The sequence below is a fragment of the Neopsephotus bourkii genome, unplaced genomic scaffold, assembly GCF_033783945.1.
Source record: "Neopsephotus bourkii isolate Nb327-2 ecotype Australia unplaced genomic scaffold, CSIRO-AGI_Nbou_v1 NB_42, whole genome shotgun sequence".
In the NCBI taxonomy this organism is placed as follows: Eukaryota; Metazoa; Chordata; class Aves; order Psittaciformes; family Psittacidae; genus Neopsephotus; species Neopsephotus bourkii.
Genome location: NW_026900559.1, coordinates 1,292,166 through 1,319,020, shown reverse-complemented (window position 1 = coordinate 1,319,020; position 26,855 = coordinate 1,292,166). Strand labels below are relative to the sequence as shown.

The 26,855-nt window shown below is 37.9% G+C and overlaps 1 protein-coding gene across 2 annotated transcripts in view; it reads right to left on the bottom strand.

The window, feature by feature from the left end:
• Positions 1-26,855, bottom strand: part of PPFIBP2 (PPFIA binding protein 2) — a 107,773-nt gene that overhangs the window by 45,254 nt on the left and 35,664 nt on the right. For both annotated transcript variants that reach the window (XM_061347284.1, XM_061347293.1), the window contains exons 3-4: positions 25,827-26,041; positions 3,669-3,758 (exon numbers count right to left, since the gene is read on the bottom strand). In XM_061347284.1, coding sequence (XP_061203268.1) covers positions 3,669-3,758; positions 25,827-26,041 — 305 coding nt within the window. The remainder of the gene's footprint in view (positions 1-3,668; positions 3,759-25,826; positions 26,042-26,855) is intronic.

Sequence of the window (26,855 nt, the reverse complement as noted above, 5' to 3'; positions counted from 1 at the left end):
TTTAGCAGCAGCAAAGATCTATTCCAAGAAAAATTCCCAGGCTTTGCAAGCCAAAACATGAAAGCAAAAGACGTGAGATACAGACAATGAATCCTAAGAAAAGCAACAATAAGTAATACTGCTAAAGAACTGTGGGAATGGTGGTAGAGACCAGTGAGTGTGTAACAAGAAAAGCCCAGCAGCCTGACTCAAAAGCTCACAAAGCTGAAAAATCTATATGCTCAGGATAACATTAGAAAGATGTGGGGGGAAAAAGCAACAGCTGAATTTCTGTATTAAGCAGCACATACACTGTATATTCATTTTTACTACTTAATATGAAAGCCTTGATTTTACTAGAAAAATGTTATCTCAACAACAACAACAAAAAAAAACAAAAACAAAAAAAAAACCAACTAAAACCCCCAAATGAACTTATCTATGTTCTCACATCCAACCCTGCAACACCTTTATTAAAAATAAGTACAGTCTGTGGAAGCGAACCCTTTGAGATGTGCCCACTACACAGCACTTCTAAATCCCAATGAACCAATAACTGAGTTCACTTCAGGGAAGCTCCAGAGGGAGTGACTGAGTGATCTTTCTTTGTTTTGCCTGCAAACATAAGGACAAGCATGCCTGGGAGAGGAACATAAAAAAAGAGAAAAAGAGGACTTTTTTTTTTGCCTTTAAAGTAGCTGGCCATAGGATAGAGTACAAATGAATGAAGGATGAGAGAAAATAGGAAGGAGTAGGTGGAGGCAAATGGCAGAGGGATACATCCAAACTTGAGCAGGGGGAAAACTCCCTGCAAGGAAGTCTGCTGCTTGTCTACTTTTTTGTTTTGCTCCCATTAAATGAGTGATGGCATACACAGACACACAAAACCCAAACCCCTCTAAGGTCAGAAAGCAGACAGAAAAAAACAATCCTCTCCTTCAGTCTGGTTCCAGAGAAAGAAAACTAGTTGCACTTAAATGGTCAGGTTAGGTTCCAACTAGCATTGCAACCTGCAAGGAAAACTGTCTGCTAAATATGACCTGCAAAGGAATTTAATAGAAACTTAGCAGCTTTAGGAGCACGTGTTGGATGTTCCAGTAGTTAGGCTGAGAAGCACATTAGCCACTTTGAGCTCATATTTTCCCCTCTGTTAAGGATCACATCTGCCAGACTCTTCAGAGAATCAGTAGCTACATACAGAATGTAACCCCAGCATATGCTCTGTTGGCAAGTCCATCTTGCCTTAGCAGTGTAACACCCACAAAAATCAGTCTGTGGATAATGTATTTTCTGTAAATATTATAAGAGTGATGCATATTGAAGAATTAGCTAAAAATCAAGTAGTATAAGGGTTTAAAATATCTTTGTGGGAAAAAAGAAACAACAAACCAAGCACTGAAAGAGGTACATTAGCTCCTATACACAGTCACTAAGCTATGAGAAGGTATCCCAGATGCTGCAGCATATTCACTCTCCACTATAGTCTAAACACTGGAAGTGGGTCTCAACGTGCACTGTTTGACTCTGCGTTGGTGGACAGAGACAGTGGGCACTGCCTGCCTTGAGATGCCTCTTCTGCAGCAAATCAGATGCAAGACTGGAGTGCTACCAACCTCATATTCCCTACAGATTACAGACACGGATTACAGTTGTTGGCACCATTCAACATGAGCTACAGAATAGAGGTGCTTTGTTTCCCATCACTTTCTCATCCTTCATGCCAATGGTCACACCCAAGAGGCAGGTTTATACCAGCTGACTTCCTCGGGCCAGTGTAACCTCAGCACGGGGCTCGCCTGCATTCCCCACATTTGACTGCCTAGATAGAACATAGAGAACTGTTGTAAACCAGGTTTTAAAACCAGCTCTATCCTGGCACTTTTCTTTTTGTTGTTTCTGATGTTCATCTACCAGAGTGAGGTTTTCACCTATTTTATTTGCCTGGGGTTTTAGGATTTCTACTGCAATACTGCTCAGCAGGATAGGAAAATGCATAAATACTGACTAAGCCTCCTGATTTGATGGGGGTGTGATGGAAGTAAAAGGCAACAGAGTGGCAATTCCTGTATCTGACTTTACTACATTCCTTTTGAGAAAAAACTCTAGGCAGGTCTCCAAACCATGTCATAAAACCCTCTACTTTGTGAGTAAACCATCCATTGAGCAACCAATGACTGGTTGCATTCTACAGGTGTCTGTTTGTGTGGATGAAGAAATAGTTACTAAAATCAGCAGGATGAGAACAGCAAAAGTACCTAGTAAGCAGTAGCCTGGAAGAGTTCAAGAATTTACAAGCTCTGGAGACCTGTTAAATCTGTTAAGACTGTTAAATCTACAAAAGCTGATATACTTCGAACATCAAGATTCTGCCAAATCTGTCCAACCCCACCAGGACACATGACCATCAACAACTGGCTGCATAGCATGAACCACATCCAAAAAAACCGTGGCTCCTCTATGTAGACAAAGATTATGGGACTGTACACACAGGTGATGAAACAACAGAGACCTTTGGAGACAAAGCCACAGGTGCATCAGTACAATTGGCCTCCTAATTGTTGCTCCAATTATGATTGCTCATGTGTGAGAGTGAACTGTGTGAGAAGTAAATGTACTATGTGAAAAGTTGCTGCCTATTATTAATAGAATCAAGATGTTAAAGTTAATAACCACTTGATTAATAAAAAATGTTCTGATAAACATATGTTGCCTCCCTGGACCTGATTCACAGAAACTTGGTTTTCATTCAGAAAATTTATTTTTTTCCCCTCTAAATTTGGTAATAGCAATTTTAGTTCCACAGGAACAACAACAAAAAGTTCCAACCAAGCCTAAACTTATGTCTCACAAACCATTTGCTGTTTATTTAACAACAGCAGTAAATTAACACAAGTGTGAACAGAACGTACAGGATAAAACATGCTTACAGAAACTAGTAACTGAAAGTAGGGAGAACACCTACCCAGTGTAGTTTTGTTTGATATAAAGAAAGATATATGCTTATAATATGCTTTTGTACTCATAAAGAGAACAGATATGCAAAGATCATTTAAAAAATCTCCAGCTTCAGTTTTAAAAAGCATGTAATGTACAGTTTAGTAATAGCAAACATATCCAGGAAAAAAAAAAATTTGAGTTTTTTAATTTGAAGTTGTATAAGCTTTTTTCCCGGTAGGAACATTAACATGGGACAGCAGATCTGTCTGAAAAAGGCTTGGTAAAAACTGAGAAACAGGAAACCTGGAATAACTTACGTATCCATTTTACTTCCTAATTTTCATCATCGCACCCCCCATTAAGGATGGCAGCAGGGAGAACCTAAAAAATCAACTGGTACAACCTTGCACACCTGGAATGAGAACCTCTACCACAGTACTGTCCTGAGACTCCACAGCATTATTTAAGTTGGCTTTCTTTTCTTTTTCTTTTTTCTTTTCCCTTTTCTTTTTTCTTTTCTCTTTTCCCCTTTTTTATTCATCTCCCTCTTACTCCTGCTCTTCCCTTCCGCTTTACCACACTATCCCACCATGAAATCAATCAGATGGATTATACAAATTATAAATTAATTCCTGATTAAATATTAGTTACATTTGGTGACCTGCTAACACTTGTTTAACAGAAAATACTGTCACGTCAGCATTTATTCACTGAGTATCGACTACGTAGACAATGTTCTCTTTAAGACATACCTGCAGTATGAGTGACTCTTTATCACCTTCTAATCGTGCCAATCTTTCTTGATATGTTTCATTATTAGATGAATGATGATTCACCTGTGACTGGGGGGAAAAAGCTCCTATGAGAATTATTACAGTTAATATTAGAATTTCAAACAATAGTTAATAAAAAAATTTATATTGAGTCGTTGTTATAATAGGAAAAACATGCAAAATGTATCTATAGACCATAACTGTTTATTTCATATTCATGAAACCTTTTGTATATATCTTTCTTTAGCTGGACTTTGAATATTTTCTCATTTCCAGCAAACAAGAATGGTATAGGAATAGATCTGGTATTTTCCAGCAAATTATTGTTTCATTGGTAAACACCATTTTATCAAGACAAACCCCCCCCAACATTTAATTTGAAATATCTGGTCTCAACAGTCTTTTTCCAAAGTCAAGGAACCTTGGTATTTATTTTTAAATGATAAAAATTGTGGTATGTATTATACTATTCCTAGAAATTACTGAAAGCATACATTTGTTGATAGCAATTAACAAATTACTGAAATGATTAAATTCTTCACAGCAACTACCATATAGTAGAGATAGATAATCACTTAATGATTTCTAAATGCTCTAAGGAGCAAGACCTTCTAAAACATGCCTGTTCCTAACCAGAATGTCCCATTTCCTACAAATTTTAATACTCCAGAGAGAAAAAACACTGTAAAAAAAATAATATATACATACAGATTAATTTTAAAGATTTTAGAAGAGTCCCATTGCTTCTAACCTACTAAAACTTTGTGTAACTGCGGGAATGGAGCTGTTTGCTTAGAGCTTCAAAAGTAATATGAACCCTTACTGGTTAATTTCCCAGCTCCATTGAAACAGCGAACAGGAGAATCCAGCTTCACTGAGTGCCCTTCGACTGCACTAGTCTGCAGATGACTGCTCACTTGGAGTTACTTGTACAATGGCACCAATATAATTACAATCCTCCTCCCCAACTGTCCTTTCATTTTCAACGGAAGGTTTGTCAATAGGATTCTTCTTGATTTACACTGAGGTCTACAGGCCCCAATGTAAAACAGATGATGAAAATAAACACGGTGTTAATTACTGCAAATCAAGAAATCAAATATTTATCCAATGATCTGTAGATCTCCAAATAGCAGGTCCCTCTCTTTGGACTAAAAAACCCACAAGTTTTTCTGTCTTTTCCTCACAGGATAATTTTCCAAGATCTATTTTGTTGCTTTCTTTTGGTTCCTCTTCACCAGTTGTTCCTTGACTTCTTCTGAAATTAAGTGCCTAAGAGGAGAGACAGGACTCCAGCAGAAAACAGCTAGAGTGGAGAAAACCTTTTCACAGACCCCTGGGCCATATTCCTTTTCATATTAGCCATACATTAATACAGATATATTTTCAGCTTAGGACCCATAACTTCCATATTCTTTTTTAATCCTCTTTAATGCTATTTAGCTAGCATTTTGTTCTTCATCCTGTGTTTAGTCATTGTTTCTGCTAGAATAACCTTACACTAGTCTATACTGAACTGCATCCTATTATTTGTATTGCTTTCCTATGCCTCAAGCTCTTATCTTTAATCAGGTATTTTAGCATGGCTGCAAAGTCCCTGACTAGAATCATCCATAAATTCATTAAGATTGGTCCTTAATCCCTGGTTTAGAGTGTCAACAAGAACACTGAAGAACAGAATGTGCAGAATCTCACTTATCAGCATTCACTGTCTGAATAATATTACAGAATAATAGAATGGTTTGGGGTGGAAGAGAACTTAAAGCTCACCCAGTTCCAAACTCCCTGCCATGGGCAGGAACACCTTCTACCAGACCAGGTTGCTCCAAGCCCCATCCAACCTGGCTTGAACACTTCCAGGGATGGGGCAGCCACAACTTCTCTGGGCAACCTGTGCCAGTGCCTCACCACCCTCACAGGGAATAATTATTTCCTAGTATCTAATCTGTATCTCCCCTCTGTCAGGTTAAACCCATCCCCTCTTGTCCTGTCACTACAGGACCTTGCAAAAAAGCCCCTCTTCAAATTTCTTATCGGCCCCTTTAGGCACTGGAAGCTGCTCTAAGGTCTTGCTGTAGCCTTCTCTTCTCCAGGATAAACAACCAAACACAAATCTCTCTGCCTGTCTTCACAGGAAAAGTGCTCCAGCCCATCTCACTCTCCCGCACCTAGACCATATAAGCAGCAAGTACACACTGCTAGGCAGGAAAAGATTTTCTTAGTGACAAAACCTTGTGATGAACACTGCTTACTGAAGTAGATTTTGTACCCTTTCTCCGGCCATTATTTGCTATTTTTTTAGGCTAGATGTAAGAAATTACCTGTAACCATTTCATTAACCACTCCCCCTGGCCTACAGGCACAGGGAGTTAAATTACCGCCAACACATTTTTACATAAACAATGCCATGAATACAAAACAGAATTCATCATTTTTTATAATCAGTAATTAAGAAATAGGTCAACAGCAAATCACAAATAAGGTATTTTTACTACACTCACATTTACCAAATGTACAGCCTCTGCTGATGTCTGCTGCACTGAGTGTGAAATATCCTCTGCTGGAAGTCCAGTACTCAATGCCCATGTAAAACTTAATGAATCACACCCATGTGAACAGAAAAGGGGGAAGAAAAAGAGAATCAACCCTGCCAACAGGTCAGCTAGAGAGTGCTCAGATAAGAACAGGGAAGTAGAGTAGACATAAAATGACCTGCTAAATAAAAGCAGCTGATTGACACACAGCAGTTGTTTAAGACTTGGGAAATCTTTGTGGCATACACAAAGACAAGATAAAACAATGTAATATGAACCAAAGCCATCTGTGGATGGTTGGAGTGCATTCTGTTGCAGTTGTGAAAGTCAGTACTGAGGAAAGTGAGCAAGTATAGTTAGATATCACACGTATCAGCAACAACTGAATATAGGACCTGTAACACTAAGGAGTAAGACTACAGACAACTTGAGCTGGTGTAAGGGCTCACAAACAATAAACACTAGACCTGTGTAACCGCAGGACCAGAAGGCTGAATCACCAAGATTTTCCACTGAGATGTTATTTCAGCAGATGTAGCCTTAAGACCAAAAATCATCACCTAGGCTCCACAAATTATAGGATAAATATATTAATTATATTTCTTATAATGAAAGAATGAGTGCAATAGAATAAAACATATAAAAAAGTTTATGAGAACACATGATAACAAAGCAGAAAGAGAGATATGCTGAGGCAAGATAGTTGAAACTATGCTGATGATAGTACCACTGCAGATGAAAAGTCAAGTGTATATCATAAACACTTTGCCTAAGGGAGCTGCAAAGCAATTTCTTGAAGCACCTGCATTATAGACTCCATAGAGATTTTGATACAGTTTAATGCCCATCAGATATTAACATCAAACGTTTCCTGAAAAGAGTTCCAAATCAACTGTTTCTTCCTGTTCTAGAAAAATTAAGAGTGTGTGTGCTGGGGGGGGGAGGGGAGGGGAAAGAAAGCGAAAAGGCTTTTCATTCCATCACCTGCTTCAGCTTCTTCATCTTTCCAAATCTCTTCTCTGGAATGTGCTCTTTACTCCAACCCAGACTTAGTATTGGTAGCTGCTGGAAACTTCCTGAAGTATCACTTACATGATCCAGTTGTTACAGAGCCCTTTTCCAAGAAAAAGGCTTAAATATTCCTCCAGAATAAATGACACAAAAAAGGAGACTTTAGAGTATGACTCAACATCTTTAACTTAAAATGGGGATAATCGGCAAGAATATATAAGGGCATGGCAAGAAAGGGAAGAAATGTTTTAAGTGACACAGTTCACTATCTTAATTTTCACCAGCCTTCTCAGAGCCTGGTAAGCAGAAGCATTATGTTTTTCTTCATTTTATTTAATAGGAAACAATTCAGAATGCAGTTTATTGTCATAAAAAATATCAACCACTGTAGAGAGATTCTGTAGAGATGTTCTGTTCAGAAGCTTCTATAACAGAGCTTCTAGCTGAACCTTGATAGGCTGTACAAGTAAGCCCCTTAAAGCAAGCACAAATACAAGATAACAAAATTGAATGCAAGCCACTTTATGTTCTTCTTGTGTTCTGTTTCCAACACAACTCAATTTAAAACAAAAAATACCACTACTGAAATTTATCATCAAGCAGTTACACAGAAATCTGTCACTAATGCCATGGATCTCATACTGGGCTGTTCAGTGGGGAGGAGCTGGGAATAGAAAACTGGCAGTCAGTCAGAGCGGTGATTTGTAAGCTTTTTCAACAAGTAACCCGCCTTTCAGAAGACAGATTATGTCATAACCTTCCTCTCTTCTTATTCAGTCACATGAATCACCTTCAGTACCACTGATAATTGAGTAAGATGGCTGTGGCAACTATAATACTTGTATTAATGGAGAACATTAGGGACATGCTTGATGTATTGTCTTCTGTTGTAGTTTAGAAGCTGAAAACAAAGAGTACAGCCTGCAGAGATCAACCAGTCAGTTTTCCTGCAAACTACTAGCAGCAACCAGACTGTAGTACTATATTTCAACACAAGAAAGTATAAACCATAGACTTATTCCAGCCTACTTGGGGTTGATAATATCTAGAAGAGTGTGGACTTTCCATTTCTTACTACTCCTTTGGGTCAGCAGAATTGATGTTATGAGTCACAATAGTTGCTATCATGTAGTAATGAGCGAGTGGCCTACACGGTAAACATTTTTATTTTGGCATATGACCATGGATGTAGTATAAATTTCATCTCTTGTCATGTTAGTGCTGCCTCAGATACACACCCATTTGAATATATGCACATTAACTCTGTGTACTTGGGGAGGAGGAGAAAGCTGGAATTTGATTTCTGGATCTGTAATTCTTGCCTTTCATCTGGTGGCAATTAATAAATCAGCAACAGGATTTTCTGTTTGCTGTTTTTCCTTGTTGGTTAAGTGAACATGCCAGCCACTTCGAAAAAGTTACCACCATATAGTTTGAAATCAAGTGAAGACAGAGGTAGGTAAATTCCTGTTGTCCTTAAAGTATATACTCAAAGTTCTTTTGGTTTAGTTTGCTATTTTTTTCTAATTCTAATACCTATTTTCTCCTTCAGACAGTTACATTACTTAAAGGAAGATATCCTCAAAGAAGTCATAAGATTCACCTTCAATATTGAGAGCTTAATGGCTATAGCATGGGTTTGATTGCTCCACCTCTTGCTAGTAGAGCTTATCAGTAGCATCCAGAAGAAAGGAAAGAAAAATGTATACCTGTTTCAGGTCAGCCATGAGCTCTGTGCTCCATGCACTTCAAAGGTAAGTCTAAAAACAAGTTACAAGAGTAATCAGACGCCTCCACTTCATATGAAGATGTCTCCCTTTCAAAATAAGACATTATACCAGTGTACATTTTTTCCAGAGGCAAGAAACCTTCCACTCTATCCACTGCAGTACAAATAGCTCAGAAAATTTACAATATCCTTAGACAGTCTATAACACTGTCTGTAGTAAACACTAGCATTTATGCTCTTGATGCTTGTTAATAATTTGTAGCTATACCTCCATGACTATGTACCAAAATGGGGGTTTTGACATTTTCATTTGGAATGGTGTATTCCAATTAAGGCTAAACAGAAAGATACGAATAAAGCAACAGGACAACAGACAAAATTGTACATGAACCCTCCAACTAAATCCCTTGGGAGAAGCAGAGAAAGTTTGCTAAAGATGAGCCACTTTCAGCTTCAGGTGTGTGTGGGGGGTCTCAGGTTTCCTAGCTTGAAACAAAAACTTAACAGTGACACATTTATGCTTAGGCACTGTAAAAGAACTCAGCATCAGTTACCTCAAAAACACTTTCCACAAACTGCTCACCAACTGCTTTATGAGAACTATGGTGCTGCCTTAGCTATAACAGCAAGAATGCACTTTACATACACAAGAACTTTTCCGTATCATTCTAGAAATAGGCTACTGAGAGACGTACCTCCCTTAATTCCCGTGACCTCCTTATCCAGGCTTCATGTATTATTAACAAGGTATCCTCAAATATCAACATTGGTTCAAACTCCTATATCACTGCATCTTACGGTACTGTGTGCCTATGTCAACTTCTGAGACAGGATAAACTAACCAGGACAGTTCTAAAATTGCCATCAAATTATTACATGCCAAGAAGTACAGTATAGCTGTACCTATTGCAGAGTTTTATCTTTCTGATATTAGGTAAGAGATTACCAGAGAAAGTTCTTTCTCTTGTGAGACATACTACTGCAGACTAACATTTTTTTTATTACTGACAAAATGGGGAAAAAAGTGAAATGAAGAAAAAAACAGTAAACAAAGGAAAACACATTAGCTGTGCTTCATACACAAGTGAGACAAGGCTAAACTGTTTTTTGGCTTTACGCATCTGCTCTTAGATTTTGCTGTCCATGCTGTCCGTACTTATGGCCATTCTTGGCACAGCATTTTCACAAGGCATTTTAGCATCAAGAAAGTCCAGTGGAAAGAGCTCAAGTGTGGTGACACCTTGTTCCAATTTGATCTAAATACTGCTTTGTTGGCTGCGACACTACTATGCACTTTATGTTACTGCTTAAAAACAACTCCTCTATTCTAAGCATATGAAAATATCAGTTGTATCTCTCATTTTGCCTGCCTGGATCTCGTGATTTTGTATTTGTTTGCTGCCATAACTCAGTCCAAGCCACAGATACCATGCAAATCTAGCTTAACCAACCACTGCAACATCAAAACTGATCCTGATTTCTGCTAGCAATGAAATTTGAGCCAGCTCCAGCACAATTCACCGAGGGTTTATGGAAGTCTGCTGCAGTTACTCTTTGCTAAGTGCCATTTGCTACTCTGGAAGGGGCTCGTACTTTCATTATCAGCCAAAAAGCAACACTTTATGACTGCGGGGCCTGAAATCTTTATGTGCTATCACAGTCAGTGCCAAACATGTGACATTAGGATCTCGAACATAAGAATTAAATAAGCAACTTAGGTTGTTTAAATTTTATTTTTTATTTTTTTTACATCACTTGTCAAAGGAATTTGGGAGCAGACTGCCTAAGTTCTCCTGGGAACAATGCAAGATCATGTTCAGCTCCCTTCCCCCACATGTGCTCTCCCCCTTAAAGTGCTTGTAAGAAAAAGCAACAGTATTGATATTCTCCTTTGCGTACCTTACATAAAAGGATTACATGCAACAACAGTAATAGCATTATTAATTTCTATAAAAGCCTGTGCTACATTTGAACACAGTATCTTTTCTGAACACAGTACTTGAAAACTTTCCTGAAGACACCCTCTGTTAACCCTTCATCTGTGAACATTTTGGTGTGAGGCTTTCTTCACTGAAGCTACTTCTTGAGCCCCTTCTCTATGTTATTGGCCTCAGGGTGTTCACCAAGGACACACACAACCTGGTAACAGCACACCTTAGCCTTTTGTAAGCAAACCTGTCTTCTAGAAATTAGATTTAAACCAGGGGCAGGGTGGCAGACACACTGTATTCAAAACCTCATTTAAATAACACATTTATTTGTGATCTAAAAACCCAGTAACGAGGTATTTAGCTTTACCTACACAAAGCACAGGTTAAACTCACAGTATAACATTACCCATTGCTACTTCCTGCTGTCTCATCTCCTTCACTATTCTACTCACTTTCTATTTAATCACATCGACACTCCAGAAATGTAAGCTTCCAGAACCTGATGTAAATGTTTTGTAAACATTAACTTCAAGACTCTCAAGCTGTTATTAAAGACTGACATTATAAAATGAATATTTTATATTCATTCGAGAAACTACCCAGATTAAAGCCTTTAATCATATTTCACTTAAGAATTTACCTACATTTTGGTTATACAGCTAGTAGAAAGAAAAACAGAGTGCATGCGCATATGTATCCACATGTGTTTTAGTCCAGTGCCATACAGAAGTACTAACATTAATGGAGTGCATAGAATTTGCAAAAAAATTACAAGTTAAAATTGATTTTAAAGGTAAACAAGAAAATATGATGCTTACATGACACACAATTCAATTAATATTGCAATTAAATATAGTCCACTGTGAAGGATTTATTCACATCCTATTAATGGATTCCAAACATTGACAAAGAAATACTTAGAACCTGAAAACTCTAAAAGCTGACAAAAACAAAGTGATTTTTCTAAGGTGACAAGACAACTGCACAAACCTACTTTTTTCTTCTGAAGGAAGACAAAAACAATTTTGCACTTAATTCCTATTCAGACAGTTCATCACAAAATCTGGATTTTAATAGCACTGTCTTTTTAAAAAACATAATTTTGTCAGAGTCACATGCAGAGGAAAAGAGTACCACCCTTTTTATCCAAAACAAAGGCATTCGAAAAGGTCTCATACAGTTACCCTGATGAAGAATTTATTAAGTAAATAACTAGTGCAAGCAATTTTTTTCATTTTAAAGCACAATATGGTAAACAACATATTCTCCTTTTTTTGCCAGATTCCCATGTAGGATTTGCTTTGTTGTATTACAGTCTCAGGAAAGCATGAGCATTTGCTAGCGTCTATTGCCATTTGTTCAAAGTTTGATCCTGGAGTTTCATTTTTAAAGACAAAGACAGCTGACTCTCTCTCCCCTGCCCCCCCTTCTCCCCTAGCCGCCTCCTCCTACATGAATAAATGTCTTATTTATTTCTCATAAAGAAACTTACAACATTTTATGTCTGAGGCACTCAGTAGATTTCCTTTTGCAAAGCTGAGAGTTCTGACTAAGATTTCTGAAGTGCATTTACAAAGAGAAAACAAAGCCCAGCAGATCACTTACCCTCTTTAGCCACGTGAAATGCTTGTAAATATCAATCTCACCATCCATGCTTTGGGCCCATCTCAGCAGTCACGTTCCCAGGGTTAAAAGAAACTTTTGGAAGCAAGAACAGTGCTTTGTTCTACAGGATATAGCTGTGACTTCTTCCCCTTTCAACCGGCAACTTCTAAAAGCTAAAAAGTGTGCTCACATTTTAAGATAAATCTTCTGCCTCTGTCCCAGAGTCTTATCCCGAATGCTTCTCCCAGATGTATATATAACGCACGACTGTATAAACTTTAGGCTCTCCCCCAAACATCTGGGTTACTTAAAACAGCAGATCAGTTAGCAAAAACAATGCAACTCTACAAACGTCAAAATATAACTTGCTAAATGATCTTTAAAAAAGGATCTTTCAAGAATAGTATATACCTGCAGAAACTGTTCCCGTCTAATGCTGAATAACAAGCTAAAAATTATTAAGCTGTCACTGAGAAACTATCTGCAAGTAATGCCTTCTCTGGCTTTCTGTTTTAAGAGTGGCTGGAACTGATTACCAAAGACCCCCTATTTCCTGTCTCTGTTTTACTCCCTCTTTATCATAACACTACTCAGACTTCTCAGTTTATTTCAGGATCAGACTAAACCTAAAAATAAATTCTGCTCTTTGAATTACTTGCCTGTCCTCTCAAAAGACATTATAGAAGAAGAGGAATTCAAGGACGATCCTGTGGATAAGTTAATTACCCCATAAATACTGCTATTGCCAAAGAGGCAATTTTCTATCTTAACAGAAGATGATGATACACTTCGAAGACTTTTGTTTGTTCCTGCTGAAGCTGAAGTCTCATAGCACAGCAACTTTTCAAACTTGCCACACCAAGATAAATATATATGCAAAGCAATGCTCTGGCACGAAGGGAAGTTTAAAAGTGTTGCCTGTTACTGCGGTGTCCTCTAGTGCCTCCACATAGTAGTTATTATCAAGTTCTAGTTTTTACCAATAAGCTCCAGTTTACATTTTTTTGTCTCCTAGAAGTTAAAAGTGGGTTTGGCCTTAAACTGAATAACTGATTGTTGCACACACAAGGACAATTTCTTGGGCAATGCCTACTGAGACTATATCACAGCTGTGATTCTCGTGACTCACAGATGAAATTCTTGTGATGATCTCAGAACCTACCTCCCCATTTTATTCAGTTTATATAGCCAAACTCACTCCTGCATTTAAGGTGAAGTAAACCAGCATTTTGGAAGAGCCAGTATCAAAGCTGCCCACCATTCTAATGATATATAAAAAGAACTCAAAGCCTAAAGCTGTACAGTGCCCTGAAAAGCAGTTCTTATAGGGACCTGCCTGACCTAGACATCTACTCACATTCCAAACTTGTGGAAGTCACAGATATGCAAAGGAGTTTCTGCAAGGAATGCAGGCTTTTATTATTTCAACCATCCTTGATATTTTTGATTTGATGGATCTGTTTTTAGAACCTTCAATAGTATAAATTAAGAAGGAATGATATAAACCTAGACTTCCAGCTAGGAAGGGCTAAACATGTATTCATTACCTGTTGTTAATTAAAGTCACAACAATGACTTTTTTAGTTTTTAGAAAGTTAGTGCTATAAGTGTCCTCAAGGCGCTAGGATTTACTGAAATCACCAGTAAGTATGACAAGATGAAATAAATGTCTGTTTCCAAACTACCACGCTACAAGACAGATCTGAAGGTGACTTGGGTTGCTCTGTACATACAATGTACTTATTCTGTGCTGGTTGCAGAAGTTTTTATGCTGTCTTAAAGTTGATGAGAGCAGCTATTTCCTGACTAGCTCACACCATCTGGCAAAAGCCTTATTAGTACGTTGTCCATTAAAAAAAAAAACATAAAAATTATGATGCACTTACTATAGGACACTTCTCTATGCATGACAGCGAAACTGACATGACATGACTGACATGACAGCCACGGCTGACAAACTAAAGACAGAATAGGGATTTTCTTGACATTAAACATGAACTCCCTACAGCTTAAGACATTTTTTTTCCCCAGAAAACTAGTTATCTAATTATGGATAACAACAAACACATCAAACTTGATCTCAAAGTACTGCACATCCCATAGTACCACCACTTCCAAGACTCAGTTCCAGATTTCACCCATTTCAAAACACAGGTTCTATCACTTCAGGCTCATTTAGCGTACCCACTCTTAAAACATACCACCCCACATCAGCTAATGATTTTGGGTTTCATTAAAAAAAAAAATACAGAAAAACTTTATCACTCCACTTACTAGTGCCTCAGTGTAGCATCTGCAACTAGGTGAATATCCATTTCCCCTCTTAAAAGGATTTTAAATCACAAACATACCTTATTTCTGCCTTGTCATTTCTCCCGGATTTCATGCAAAGGCTTCTAGATTCTGCTACAGTCATTCTTCCTGATTAGAAGGTAAACGTGTCTGAATTTTCTGCATCTTATCAGCCGCGAATGTTGACAACGTACATTCCAGGCAGTCACATGTTCCCTTTTAGCCTGTCACCTGCATGCTGAACTATGTATCCTGCTTGAGCTTTGGCCTGAAAGAGTTTCAGGCACCAACTGAATGCGAATCAATTGTGTTGTTTCCCCCTTCCTCCCCCCAGATTTGCTTAGAATGTTTTTCCATTTCACTGGAAAAGCAGGTTAGCTTCTCCAGGCAATGTGAAAATCAGGAAAATATGTTGCAATCTGAAGATTGCTTCACCGGGTTACCACCATTTTTTTTCTTATTTTCACAAAATCCATGTCCCTGTGTAGTTCTTTGCCAAATACTACCTTCTAGTTTAGCAGAGAATTAACAATCATACAACTAAAACCACCCACGATCACTGCAGTACTACTACACTCGAGTGCTACCCCAGAGAAGGACCTAGCTATTACTCCCTTCTCCCACCATGCTGTTTATTTCTACACTGTCATCTTCAAACATGAATGAAAACACTCATCACAGCAATATAAATGCAATGTAGGGCACTAAAATGCTTAAAATTAACAAAGTTTTTATACTTCACAAGCTGCATGAAAATTCATCAGGATTTATTTGCCAATTCTGTACTTTCATAGAAAACTGCTGAGTGCTGCCACTGTTGATAAAACAAAAAACTCCATTTGCAGAACACCAAAGGTGCTAGGCACATGAATGTCTGCTGATACATAACCCACAAAACCTTCTCATCTAAGTGATCCATTATTTTCTTAGTCAGAATGTCAAATATTTCAAACAAGATTTTAGATGTTTCAAATGGTAAACAGACACATCATAACAGCTTTGAAACTGAAAGTAACAGAATGCTTTAAACAACCAGCTACACTTCTCATGTCCCTGCATTCCAGACATATGAGAAGGGAAGAAAACATTCACAAATCCTATTAGGACTATGGAGGCAAGGAGTCTGGAGTATTCTCTCTTCTGCTACCAATACCAGAACTGAAGAAGCACAGAGTTCTTTGCCACCACCTCCCCTTCTCTCTCACCCAGCTGAGGTCATATGAACATAATAAAACTGTATTTATTACTGCTATTCTAGCAATTTTGATTTTTATTCAATTAACCTGTGCTAAAACACAGGGTTTTGTGATGTTTCAGAGCAGCACAAATGCAAACTGTCAATAGCCTTCTTGTATTGGCACGGCATTGCCTGGGAGGTCAGAGGGCACAGGAGTATGAAGCAGAGCAGAAGTTCCCCAGCCTCGATCAGGTCCCGATCACTGGAGCATAGTACCTCTCTTCCTTTTCAGCAATAATTTTTAGATCATTATGGTTTCAAAACCCATAGCATCTTAAAATACTGAAAGAATATACACTCAGTTTTTCAGGCCAAGAACTGAAAGGACCAACTATGCGTCTTCCCAGCCTCATCAGAGGAATCCAGCTGAGTACGGACCTGCAACAAAAATTTCCTCATTCCCAAGAATTAGTATAAACTTTTCCTACATCCATTACTCTGTGCTCCTCCCAGTTCTAGTATTTGGACTGCCTTGGAAACAAAGGGATTAGGACCAGATTTTAAAAGGGAAAAACTTCCTCAGCATGCTAATTCACACACCTGTGATTCTCATGCTGGAAAAAAATGCAAGAGCTTCAGAGTGAAGAATTAGAGAATATGAGAATATGCCTGAACAGGAATACTTATACAAAATAAAGTACTTTAAGCATTATAAAAAAAAGTATTTATAAGTATAAAATGCTTATAAGAAAATTCAGGCCACTTGTGCAAAAGGTAACAGAGGAAGAAATCTTTTTTTACATGGTGAGGAATGGCTCCAGAAATGTTGATGAATCATTTCCAACACGATAATTTGTCTTGGAGTCATGACTAACTGATACAGAGGAAGGCTACAAGGATGATCAGGGGACTGGAGCGCCTCCCATATGAAGACAGGCTGAGAAAGTTGGGGGTGTTCAGCCTGGAGAAGAGAAGGCTGCATGGAGACCTCATAGCAGCCTTCCAGTATCTGAAAGGGGCCTACAAAGATGCTGGAGAGGGACTCTTCACTAAGGACTGTAGTGATAAGAAAAGGGGTAATGGGTTAAAACTTAAACAGAGGAAGTTTAGATTGGATATAAGGAAGAAGTTCTTTACTGTGAGGGTGGTGAGGCACTGGGATGGGTTGCCCAGGGAAGATGTGAATGCTCCATCCTTGGAGGTGTGCAAGGCAGGTTGCACAGAGCCTTGGGTGGCATGGTTTAGTGGGAGGTGTCCCTGCCCATGGCAGGGGGGTTGGAACTAGATGATCTTAAGGTCCTTTCCAACCCTAACTCTTCTGTGATTCTATGATTCTACACCTAAGTGACAGAGAAAGATGAAACTCTTGGAACAAAAGGGAATGAACTACTGCATTCTGTATACGAGCATATTTGCTTTACTTGTCATAATTAAAAAAGAAAACAAATATGCATCCTGGGAAACAGACTAGAAATAATGTTATACGTTATGTTATATATAATGCTATTGGGAAACAGACTAGAAATAATGTTATACGTTATGTTATATATAATGCTATACCTCATGTATGTTAACACATACATAAACAAATAATTCTTTCCCAGCATAAAATGCACTCAATCCTAATGGTTGAAGTCCTTGATTAAAATCTGTATTTCAGAACTTATCAGGCTTAGATGGGCATTAGTTCCAAGCCAGCATGGTTAACCCTCATGCCTACTGCATATTCAGGGGAGGGGGGAGGTAATACTTAAAACAGGTGCTGACATCTTTGGAGTCATTCCCATCCGCAAGCTGTATGATATCAGGTATCTCTAGCACTACTATGTTTCTGGTTACTGCTCAAGTAGTAACTAAGCCCCCTTCCCCTGCCTTGCATAAAGACTGTATTACCAATATTTAGATGAAGTTACTCTTTATTAATTCATCCACAGACATTTACATTCTTGGCAGTTTCAAACATTCTTTGCCATATGCTAAAATGCCTTTTCCAGCCCAAGTTCCTGTGACTTTTTGCATTAAACTTATTTAGAAGAAAATGCAGATACCCATCAGATTTTCTCTTCTACAGAGAAATCTTTACAAGGCCTTATTTCTGATAAAGATTATACAAATGCTTTTTATTTCCTTCTTAAGTATTTTGTTATTTCAGGAAAATGTTTATCTACTTGTGAAGAGTAGCAGCATGCCAACACGTTGGATAATATGTCTAAAATAAGCATAACTTGTTTCCATTTTTGAAAGACCACAAAACCTGAAAATATATTTAGTTGCGTTTTAACTAAATACAGGTCTGTTTATTACTAGTCTACTATTCTAAAAGATAACAAAATAATGTTGTGAATTATATTACTACTATTGTTTGTTGTAACTTAACATTTAGAAACTGATACATGTCAACCTACCCAAAATCTGTGAAATCTGAACAAAGGTTACCTACAGAAATACTTCAAACTACCTTCAAACTGCCTTTCCTCTGACATTCCAGTAATACCTTTTGAAGGACATTTAAAAAGAAAATTTTGCCTCTGGCCTTTTTATTTATAACTTATGTGTCAGTACCAATGTTTAATGAAGCAATTCTCACTTACTGATCCCTTTGTTAATTACTTCATGGAAAACACTTTTCCAATGTCTCCTCTATCTACAATTAAAAAAGCAGGTATTCCATAGCAATTACATTTACACATTAATATTTGTTATATTAATATACTGTAGCACATTTAAATCAGTGACTAGCAGTGCATCTGCAAATTCTAGCAGCAGATCACAATCTACAATGAAAAGGGACACCATGCATAACATTACACACAAAAGGTGAACTAATGTGATATTCAACCACCTAGTGCAAAGGAAGGCACCAAACTAACAGCTGAGTTAGATAAATGGAACTGAATGAATCATATTCATGCTTTTGAAGGCTAACATGCAATTTCTGTATACAAGCATTGCCTTTTATAGAGTAGTCCTCTATTTCCCCTGACAGTATCAAGGTGTGGATACCTGTGTAGGTGAGGATGGCATCAAAGGGCTAAACATCACAATAAGTCAGTAGACTACCTTGAAATCTTGGAAAAATTAACATATAAAAATACAGGCCTTGCTATTATAACCAGAATGAAAGGTGGTAACCTTTCTTCCCTGATTAGTCTAAGCCTAAGGCCATAATACAATCCTGTTTAATTACTTCTGGTCATTGTAGTTCAAAGATGTCTCTGTTAAGCATTACTGACTATTACACGGGTGAAATAAAACGCCAAAAATTAATCTCACCATGTCATTTTAAGAAAGAGAGATCTACATCAGCACTACTCACTGCAAAGGTATTTTAAGCTTCCATCAGTTCTTCATGTAGAGAAGACTTTCCTACCTGTGCTGACAGCTATTACAATGAGCAGTCACAGTGAGAGATGACAGGGTTGACTCCCAGACAAAGCAACCACAGAACATGGAAAAAAAAATAAGAATCAGGCCCGACTTAGAAGCATTCCATGCAAGCTGTGTACATCCCCCTTCCACTAGCTCCAAGGCACTGTCTAGTATTTATATATAGCTGCACACATCAAGAACACTGCTGTTTCTTGTGTGCTGTGAATTGCTCTTAACATGCTTGGGGAACCCTGAGAGGACTAGATCTTCCAGTCCAGGGCTTCCTTGCATCATTAGCTCATTGAAAAAGAACAGGAGCACAGCAGAGGACTGGGTCGTATAACTTTTCAACTCTGACTACTGCTCAGAAAACATATCCATCTCATGTTTCAAGCTGGCAAAAATAAACATGAATGCTTTTGGAATGACAGCTTTTCTACACTGTCCCAAGTGGGCTCTACTCGTCCATTTTCTATTTAACATGTGTTAATACCTCTTGGCAATGGGAAGATTCGGCTATATATATCTCCATAGTGACTCTTAACAGTTGAGTTCTACAGTCAAACCTACCAGCAGATAAATACAGTGGCTTTGCTTTAACTGGTGTTGCTCAGAATATATTAATTATAAACTCAGGTGTTGCTGAAAAATTCTGTTGATACTTTTATAAAAATGTGTTTTCAACAACACTTAAGTACCCTGCGTTGCAGTAATTTTCTGTCCCTCTTCTAGACAAATAACTCTGTAAAATGAATCTTAGAGAAAAGTGAAATAAAAAGACCTGTCATTATGTTCTGTCAGAGCACTAACACATGTTTAAAATAAAACTTTGAAGTAATTTCAAAACTTCACAAACTCCACCAAGTCAGAAGTCTGAACTGGTGTTTACTGCTTAATCCATGTCCCTGTGAAGACACTGGGGAAGAAAAAAAAACCCCACCATCCTTGATCTTAACACAGTGGAAATAATCTCTTCTGAATGTTAATCATGACCAAATGGCAATCAAGACTCTAAGAAAATTCTGTTTCTGCTAAAATGTCTGGTTTTACCACTACAAAAAACACAGAGCATGAAATGAGTCAAAGCACAGCATACATGACATTATTTTAACAAATCACCTTTACCACATATTCCTCTACTATTTCTTCTGCTCTTCCCCCCTTTCCGTTTCTTCAAGTTTAGAAAATTTAGAAAGATTTTCCGAATTAGGCTTCCAAGAAAAAAACATGATGAGGAAAACACTAAGGAGTTTTCACAAATCAACATTTTAAGGGTCAGTATACAAAGCTACGTGGTGAAGTGGCTTGCTTTAAATAGAGATGTTCCACTGGAAGGAAGATCATGTTTTGTCATCCTGGAAATGAAGCTTTCAGTTATGCTTAAATTGTTTTAGCACCACTGTAAGAACACTAGGGCTGCTCCTTACCCAGAAATGGGTTCCATAAAAGATATAGAGAATAAAAAAAGCCAAATTAACAAAGCAGCAGCTCATTTAGAGTTATGAAATGAAACTGTAAGTAAATACGTTCTCTCACAGCTCACCAAGTCAGTCAGTTGCTACTGAAGCAGTTAATTTTTAATGCTGAAATTACTACCTGCTTTGTGATGTCACGTGGTCACTAGCAATACTAAAATATTTAGCAAGAAGCACTGAAACTATATACAAAATTGTTTTATATGAACTCTCCACAATAATCTTCAGGACTTCTTATTCTGTTTTAAAGGCCAAAGAAATCATAATCACAAAACACGTAAAACACTCCCAACATTCACTTCAAGGCAAAAAACTTTAATACATTTAAGTTTATAATTAATGATGCTTTATTCCATTTTAGCTTTGTCAAAAAAATTGTGCAGTTAGAGCACCTATTAAGTCCTCATTCTATGATACATGGTAATTATCTTGCTAAATTAAGCCCTAACTTTGTCAAACCTATTTCATCTATCTCAAAGCAGTGGCAGCACAGTTACTGTGCTGTTACGCTGTAAACTCAGGAACCTGACATGTTCACAGATCCCACACCACAGAAATGTAAAAAGGAGCCTTTTCAAAAAGCTTAAGTTCTATAAATGTTGTGCCTCTTCCTTAGGGAATTGTTGAGGACAAGCTCAAAATACAACTCCACCAAATCACTACCAATGGTTCCACAAAAAAGTAATAAAGCAGATGCTTTCAAAAGAGGAAGTAAGCAAGGTATGACAAGGTATGAAACATGATGTCTAAAGTTTTCACACTCTAGGCACATCTAAATTTCCCACATCTTTGATATTTACACCTATAGCAGACAGACCAAAGAACAGAACAGTTTCGGTAACGACAACACCACAGACAAACAAACCACACAAAAGTAACAACAACAAAACCCACCCTAAAACCCTGAATGAAATCAAAAGAAATCAAATTAACCACAAACCACAACGTAGTGATATTTAATGTATGATAAATTCCATAGATTGATACTTTGGAATTTAGGGAAAGTAAGACTCAACTAAGACCACCTATAGGATCTATAACCATGACAGAAGCTTCCTGACCAATCAGTAATAAACTAATATGCCTCAAAGCTGACCAAAAGGCTAAACTCCAGTCTTACTTATTTAAACACCAGGTGTAGCTCAGCACACTAAGTGGCAATTACCAAAGCTGCAAAGCTATTAATTTATAATGCTAGGGGAGCAATTTTTTACAGGTGTTACTTTCTAGATGATACTCCAATACTAACAAAGAATACAAAGAAGGTTCTGGCACTTCTGTCCTCTAACCTGCAATCCCACATACTGCTGTGTGGCACAAACACAACTAGCAGGAACAGGCATACCTCTACCCCAGAGAGCTTTCAGGTTCTGATGACTGCTAATGCAGAAGAAGCATACAAAAAAATAATAGGGACTTCTGTTCCATACTTCTGCTAAAATGCAGAAGTTTTTGCTAAAAAACAAAATGCTATCTGTTAAATGCTATTTGATACTATCCAGCTTGAATCACCTTTCTCACTCTCCTTTCTGCAGTTTCCCATAAAAGCAAATACAGGGCAGTGGCAAAACACAAATTCACATTATTTCCATCAGGCACATTGCTTAAACAGGGGAAGTTTAGATTGGATTTAAGGAAGAAGTTCTTTACTGAAGGGTGGTGAGGCACTGGAATGGGTCACCGAGGGAAGCTGTGAATGCTCCATCCCTGGCGGTGTTCAAGGCCAGGTTGGACAGAGCCTTGGGTGACATGGTTTAGTGTGAGGTGTCCCTGCCCATGGCAGGGTGGTTGGAACTAGATGATCTTAAGGTCCTTTCTATGGTTCTATGGTTTGCATTCTTGATTAAGGATGGCAGCTGCAAGGATTTTTAGCGCAATTTTTCAAGCATGCATGTAAGAAAAATCATAAAATAACACTTCTCTTGAAAGCAGCATGTTTATGTACATTTAAAATAAACATCAGATTGTTTTTTGTATCTTTAGTTTCTAATGTATTCCTAGTCAGGATTAGCTGGGAATACTTTTGACCTCATCAATTCCTGTATAATGTTAGAAACAAAGCAGCTGCAGTATCCTCTAAAACCAGTGGTTTATTCAGTACATGCTAGAGCAGTCCTTCAGCTTCAAAGGAAGGTGCATTGACCCCAAAACAGGTACGGAATTAATTGTCCACAAACAGAAAATCCTCCTCCAATTCAGTCTGCAATAGCTCTAACAAAAAAAGCTCAAAAGTTCACCATCCACTCCAAAGTTTGTTACAAGTCTGCTATGGCTACTGCTAGCAAGCACTGTTTGATATTTCACATGAATGAAACAATTAAAATATATTGCAAATATCTGCATGGAATCATTACCCTATGCTTTAAAGCAAACAAAGACACCTTGTAGCAAATTCCACTTGAGAGTATCTGGATTTTCTATGTAATCACATTTTACCTGATTGTTACCAGTTGCAACATCTAAGAATCCACACCTGGGGGGTGCCTGCACGAGCCTCCGGGGCTCTTGCTCCCCAGTGCATGGGTTAGCAGAGCACAGGGTGCTCCATGGGTACACACAAAAGCTAAAGTACCCACATATTCACTAGATGTGTGTAAACAGGGGAACCCATATCCACAGAAGAGGCTGTTCATGCTTGTAATCAACCCCAGCTGTGAGAGGAAATGTTTGCGTGTACCTGTGAAAGGGGATGTGTGTGTGTCTGTGCGATTCTAGCATTTTGGAATTAGTTATAGAACTGCATTCAAAATTTGTAGGTGTTTCTTAACATTCCTTAAGCATCTAGTATTCTGGTTTATCTCTTCCATTGCTGATGTTGATCCTAAATATACAGTTCACTGATTTCTAGTTAATTATGCCTTTAATAAATCAACAAACTGTTTCATTGTCAATGTGTTTAAGCCATGGGCACTGAGAAGGGGTTATTTTTTTATGACACTCCAACATTTCACAGACTAATGATTACCAAACATTCTTTGAGCTTCCGGTGTGAATGGATTCACTTAGCTACAGAGTTCTCGTTCTCTATAGCTTAACTATCTTTTTTTACGTCTCAAGTATCATGTTTCAGAGCTCTGGGCTGGAATTAAGGAATTTTCAGTATGGGACATAGAATCAACTAGGTTGATTCACCCTCTCTGTGAAGAAATTTTTCCTAATATCCAATCTAAATCTGCCCTGGCACAGCTTGAGGCTGTTACCTCATAATGGCCATAACTATGAAATACATGTTTAGATGATCTTCAGGTCCTTTCTGACCCTAACCATCTATGATTCTATACTCCATTCCACTGAACTGAGCTGAATTTCTTCTTAATTCCCAAATGAAACTGCCGCTTTTCAGTGGAGAAAGCGCTTCCAATTTTGACATCCACAGAAATTGTGCCCATGCTTACAAATTATCTGCATTTTTAAAAAATATGAGAAAGATCCACAGATGCACAGATTACTATCTATTTTCAAATAACAGCCACAGCAACTGTGCACTACCCTCCTTTTGCATGTCTTTAAAGGAAGCGTAGAATTCGTTAATACAGAACAGTGCAAAGTATTTTAAAAACAGTGATCTCAATATACTGCACTGGAGATGTGCTACCAGTTTCCGTGTTCTGTTGGTTCTCAATCCAGAGTGCCCAAATGAATGCCACTCTTGGTGCATTGGACAAGATTTCTGGGACATCAGTAAACTGCAACTTTAAGAGGGAACTGTGGTTTCTCTTTTGGCTGGTTTTTCATGGAAAAGAAGAAATAGGTTAATATGAGGAGTCAAAACAGCAAGCGTTCCCTACATTGCAGAGCTGAAAAGCTAGCTTAATTAATTGGCCCCCTTGTGCAACAGAGGGGCCAAAAGCCGGACCACCAGACTCAAACTGTTCAGTTTGGTAGTTCAGAGCCAACTTTACTGTAAACAACTCTGAAAATTGATGTCTTTTATGCATTAAAAATATACTTTAGCTATTACAAAGCTTTGAAAAAGCATTACAATTTCTGCTATGTCAGGAAGTAAGTAAGAGCTGGCCTGAGGATACGGACTCAAAATCTAACACTGCAAATCCAAATTAATCATTGCCTCCACCTTTTGCTTTCAAAGCTGGTACCAAAATCTCATTCCTTTCTCTCATACAGTCCAAAACAGGACTTTCCGGCCATAGACCTGCACTCTGTAGAGAATGCCAACAAAACAGCAGTTCACAAGTTCAAACACAATCACATAAAAGTGACAAAGCCAGAAGAAAATCCATTCATCTAGAAAACTTTCCGGAAGTTGACAAAATGATAGGTAGGTTTAACTCATTCAGAAACCATCACTCACTTGCAGTGGCAGGCTTGGTGAAGAGGAGTGTTCTGGCACTGCTGTTTCTCTTCCTTCACATCCAATGGATCTCTTAATGTCTGTCTGAAGATGTGCTCCTCACCTGGTAAGCCTTAATCTTTTCCAAGACTTTATTCCTTGTCTATCCCAGTATGAATGTCTCACATTCAGAAGCTAGAGCTTTCCTACATTTACCCCCACCACCTGGAGTACAAGATACTTCAGAGGTTCATAATACCCATAGTTAAGGTAAACGAAATGTACTGAGGGAAAGTTTAGAAGAATCATCCAATCTGAATCTGTCCCTTCAACAGGCAATGCCACCATATTCCAAATTGGTGGTTTAAAAATTGAAGTTTTATGACTAGTTATAAACTTGTTTGTTATCTCCAGCAAAGAACCACCACCAACAACAAAAAAAACCCACAGAAAAGGTATCTCGGTAGTTCAGTTTTACTTTCTCTCACCAAGGACAAAGTAAGTCTTTTTACCAACTTCTTGTACTCCTATATCTGCATGGCTTTAGTAATCAGCACATAAAGTGCTTTCTTCTCTTTCTAAAGAGCACATGAATTGTTCACCATCTCTTGTAGTTCTCTACTTATGCAGATTTCGGGTATTATAAAAATAATTGAAGTATAAAAATACTTGAACCAATGCTGTTTGCAAACAAAATGGAAAAGCTATAAAATAACCACTTACCAGATTCTCTTCAAACCACTCCCGTATACACACTGCTGTGGCCCCCGGAATTTGATTTCGCAATGCTTCTTTCTCTTGAGGATCCTCAAGCATTTCCAGTGCCATCTTTAGATCTTCCAGGAGATGCAAAATTTGAAATGTGCCCAAGTACACTGATGGAGCGGGTGACACAATATCATAACCACCATTAGCATATTCTGTAGCTGACTTTGTACCTGAACCAAGTAAAACCAGGAGAGACAATAATGCTTAGTAACTATTTTGTAAATTACAAATATATACATAATACACATTGCAACGTTTGGACTTCAGATGCTATCTGACAAGTATCAGTATTTCAGGCTTACCAATACTTGAGTTAGTCTCTAGTTAAATAACAAACACTGATGAATTAAATATGAGAGGTATGTACAAGCGTATTAAAAAAATTCTGATGTAGAAAACACTTGCAATGTCTATTAAATTATAAATGCCAAAACCGTATCACAAATCACTTGTAATTTGCCATGGGTACCATGAGATGTCACTAACTTCTCAGCTACATCGAAATCTCCACACATAGCAGTGTTAAGCAGCTTATGAAAGACTAAGGCAGTTATTTGACAAGAAACTTACATGAAAACAAAACATGCTACCAGAACTAGAAAAACCTTGAGCAGGTCTAAAACCCTCCCTCAGAGAAAAACCCAACAATTTAGCAATAAAAATTACTAAAGAAACTTTGCTAGCTCTCTAAATTACAAAAAGCTGTCTAAATTACAACACCTCCCTCCTGCCAGCCCTCCAGCAACAATATTATTTTCTCAAGAACAATAAGCACAACAATAAACATATCTCACTTGATAGAAGAGCTATAAGTAATACGAATTCTAACATCTCCAAATCTTTTTGTCTTACTACTGTGCTTCAATGAGATGCACATTAAAATCAGCTGTAATTTCTTAGTCCTGAATTTCAGATCTTGATTTCATTTACTATCCCTTTGTTTCTTTCAGAACTCATCAGATGGAAAACTTCTACTTGCTCAAC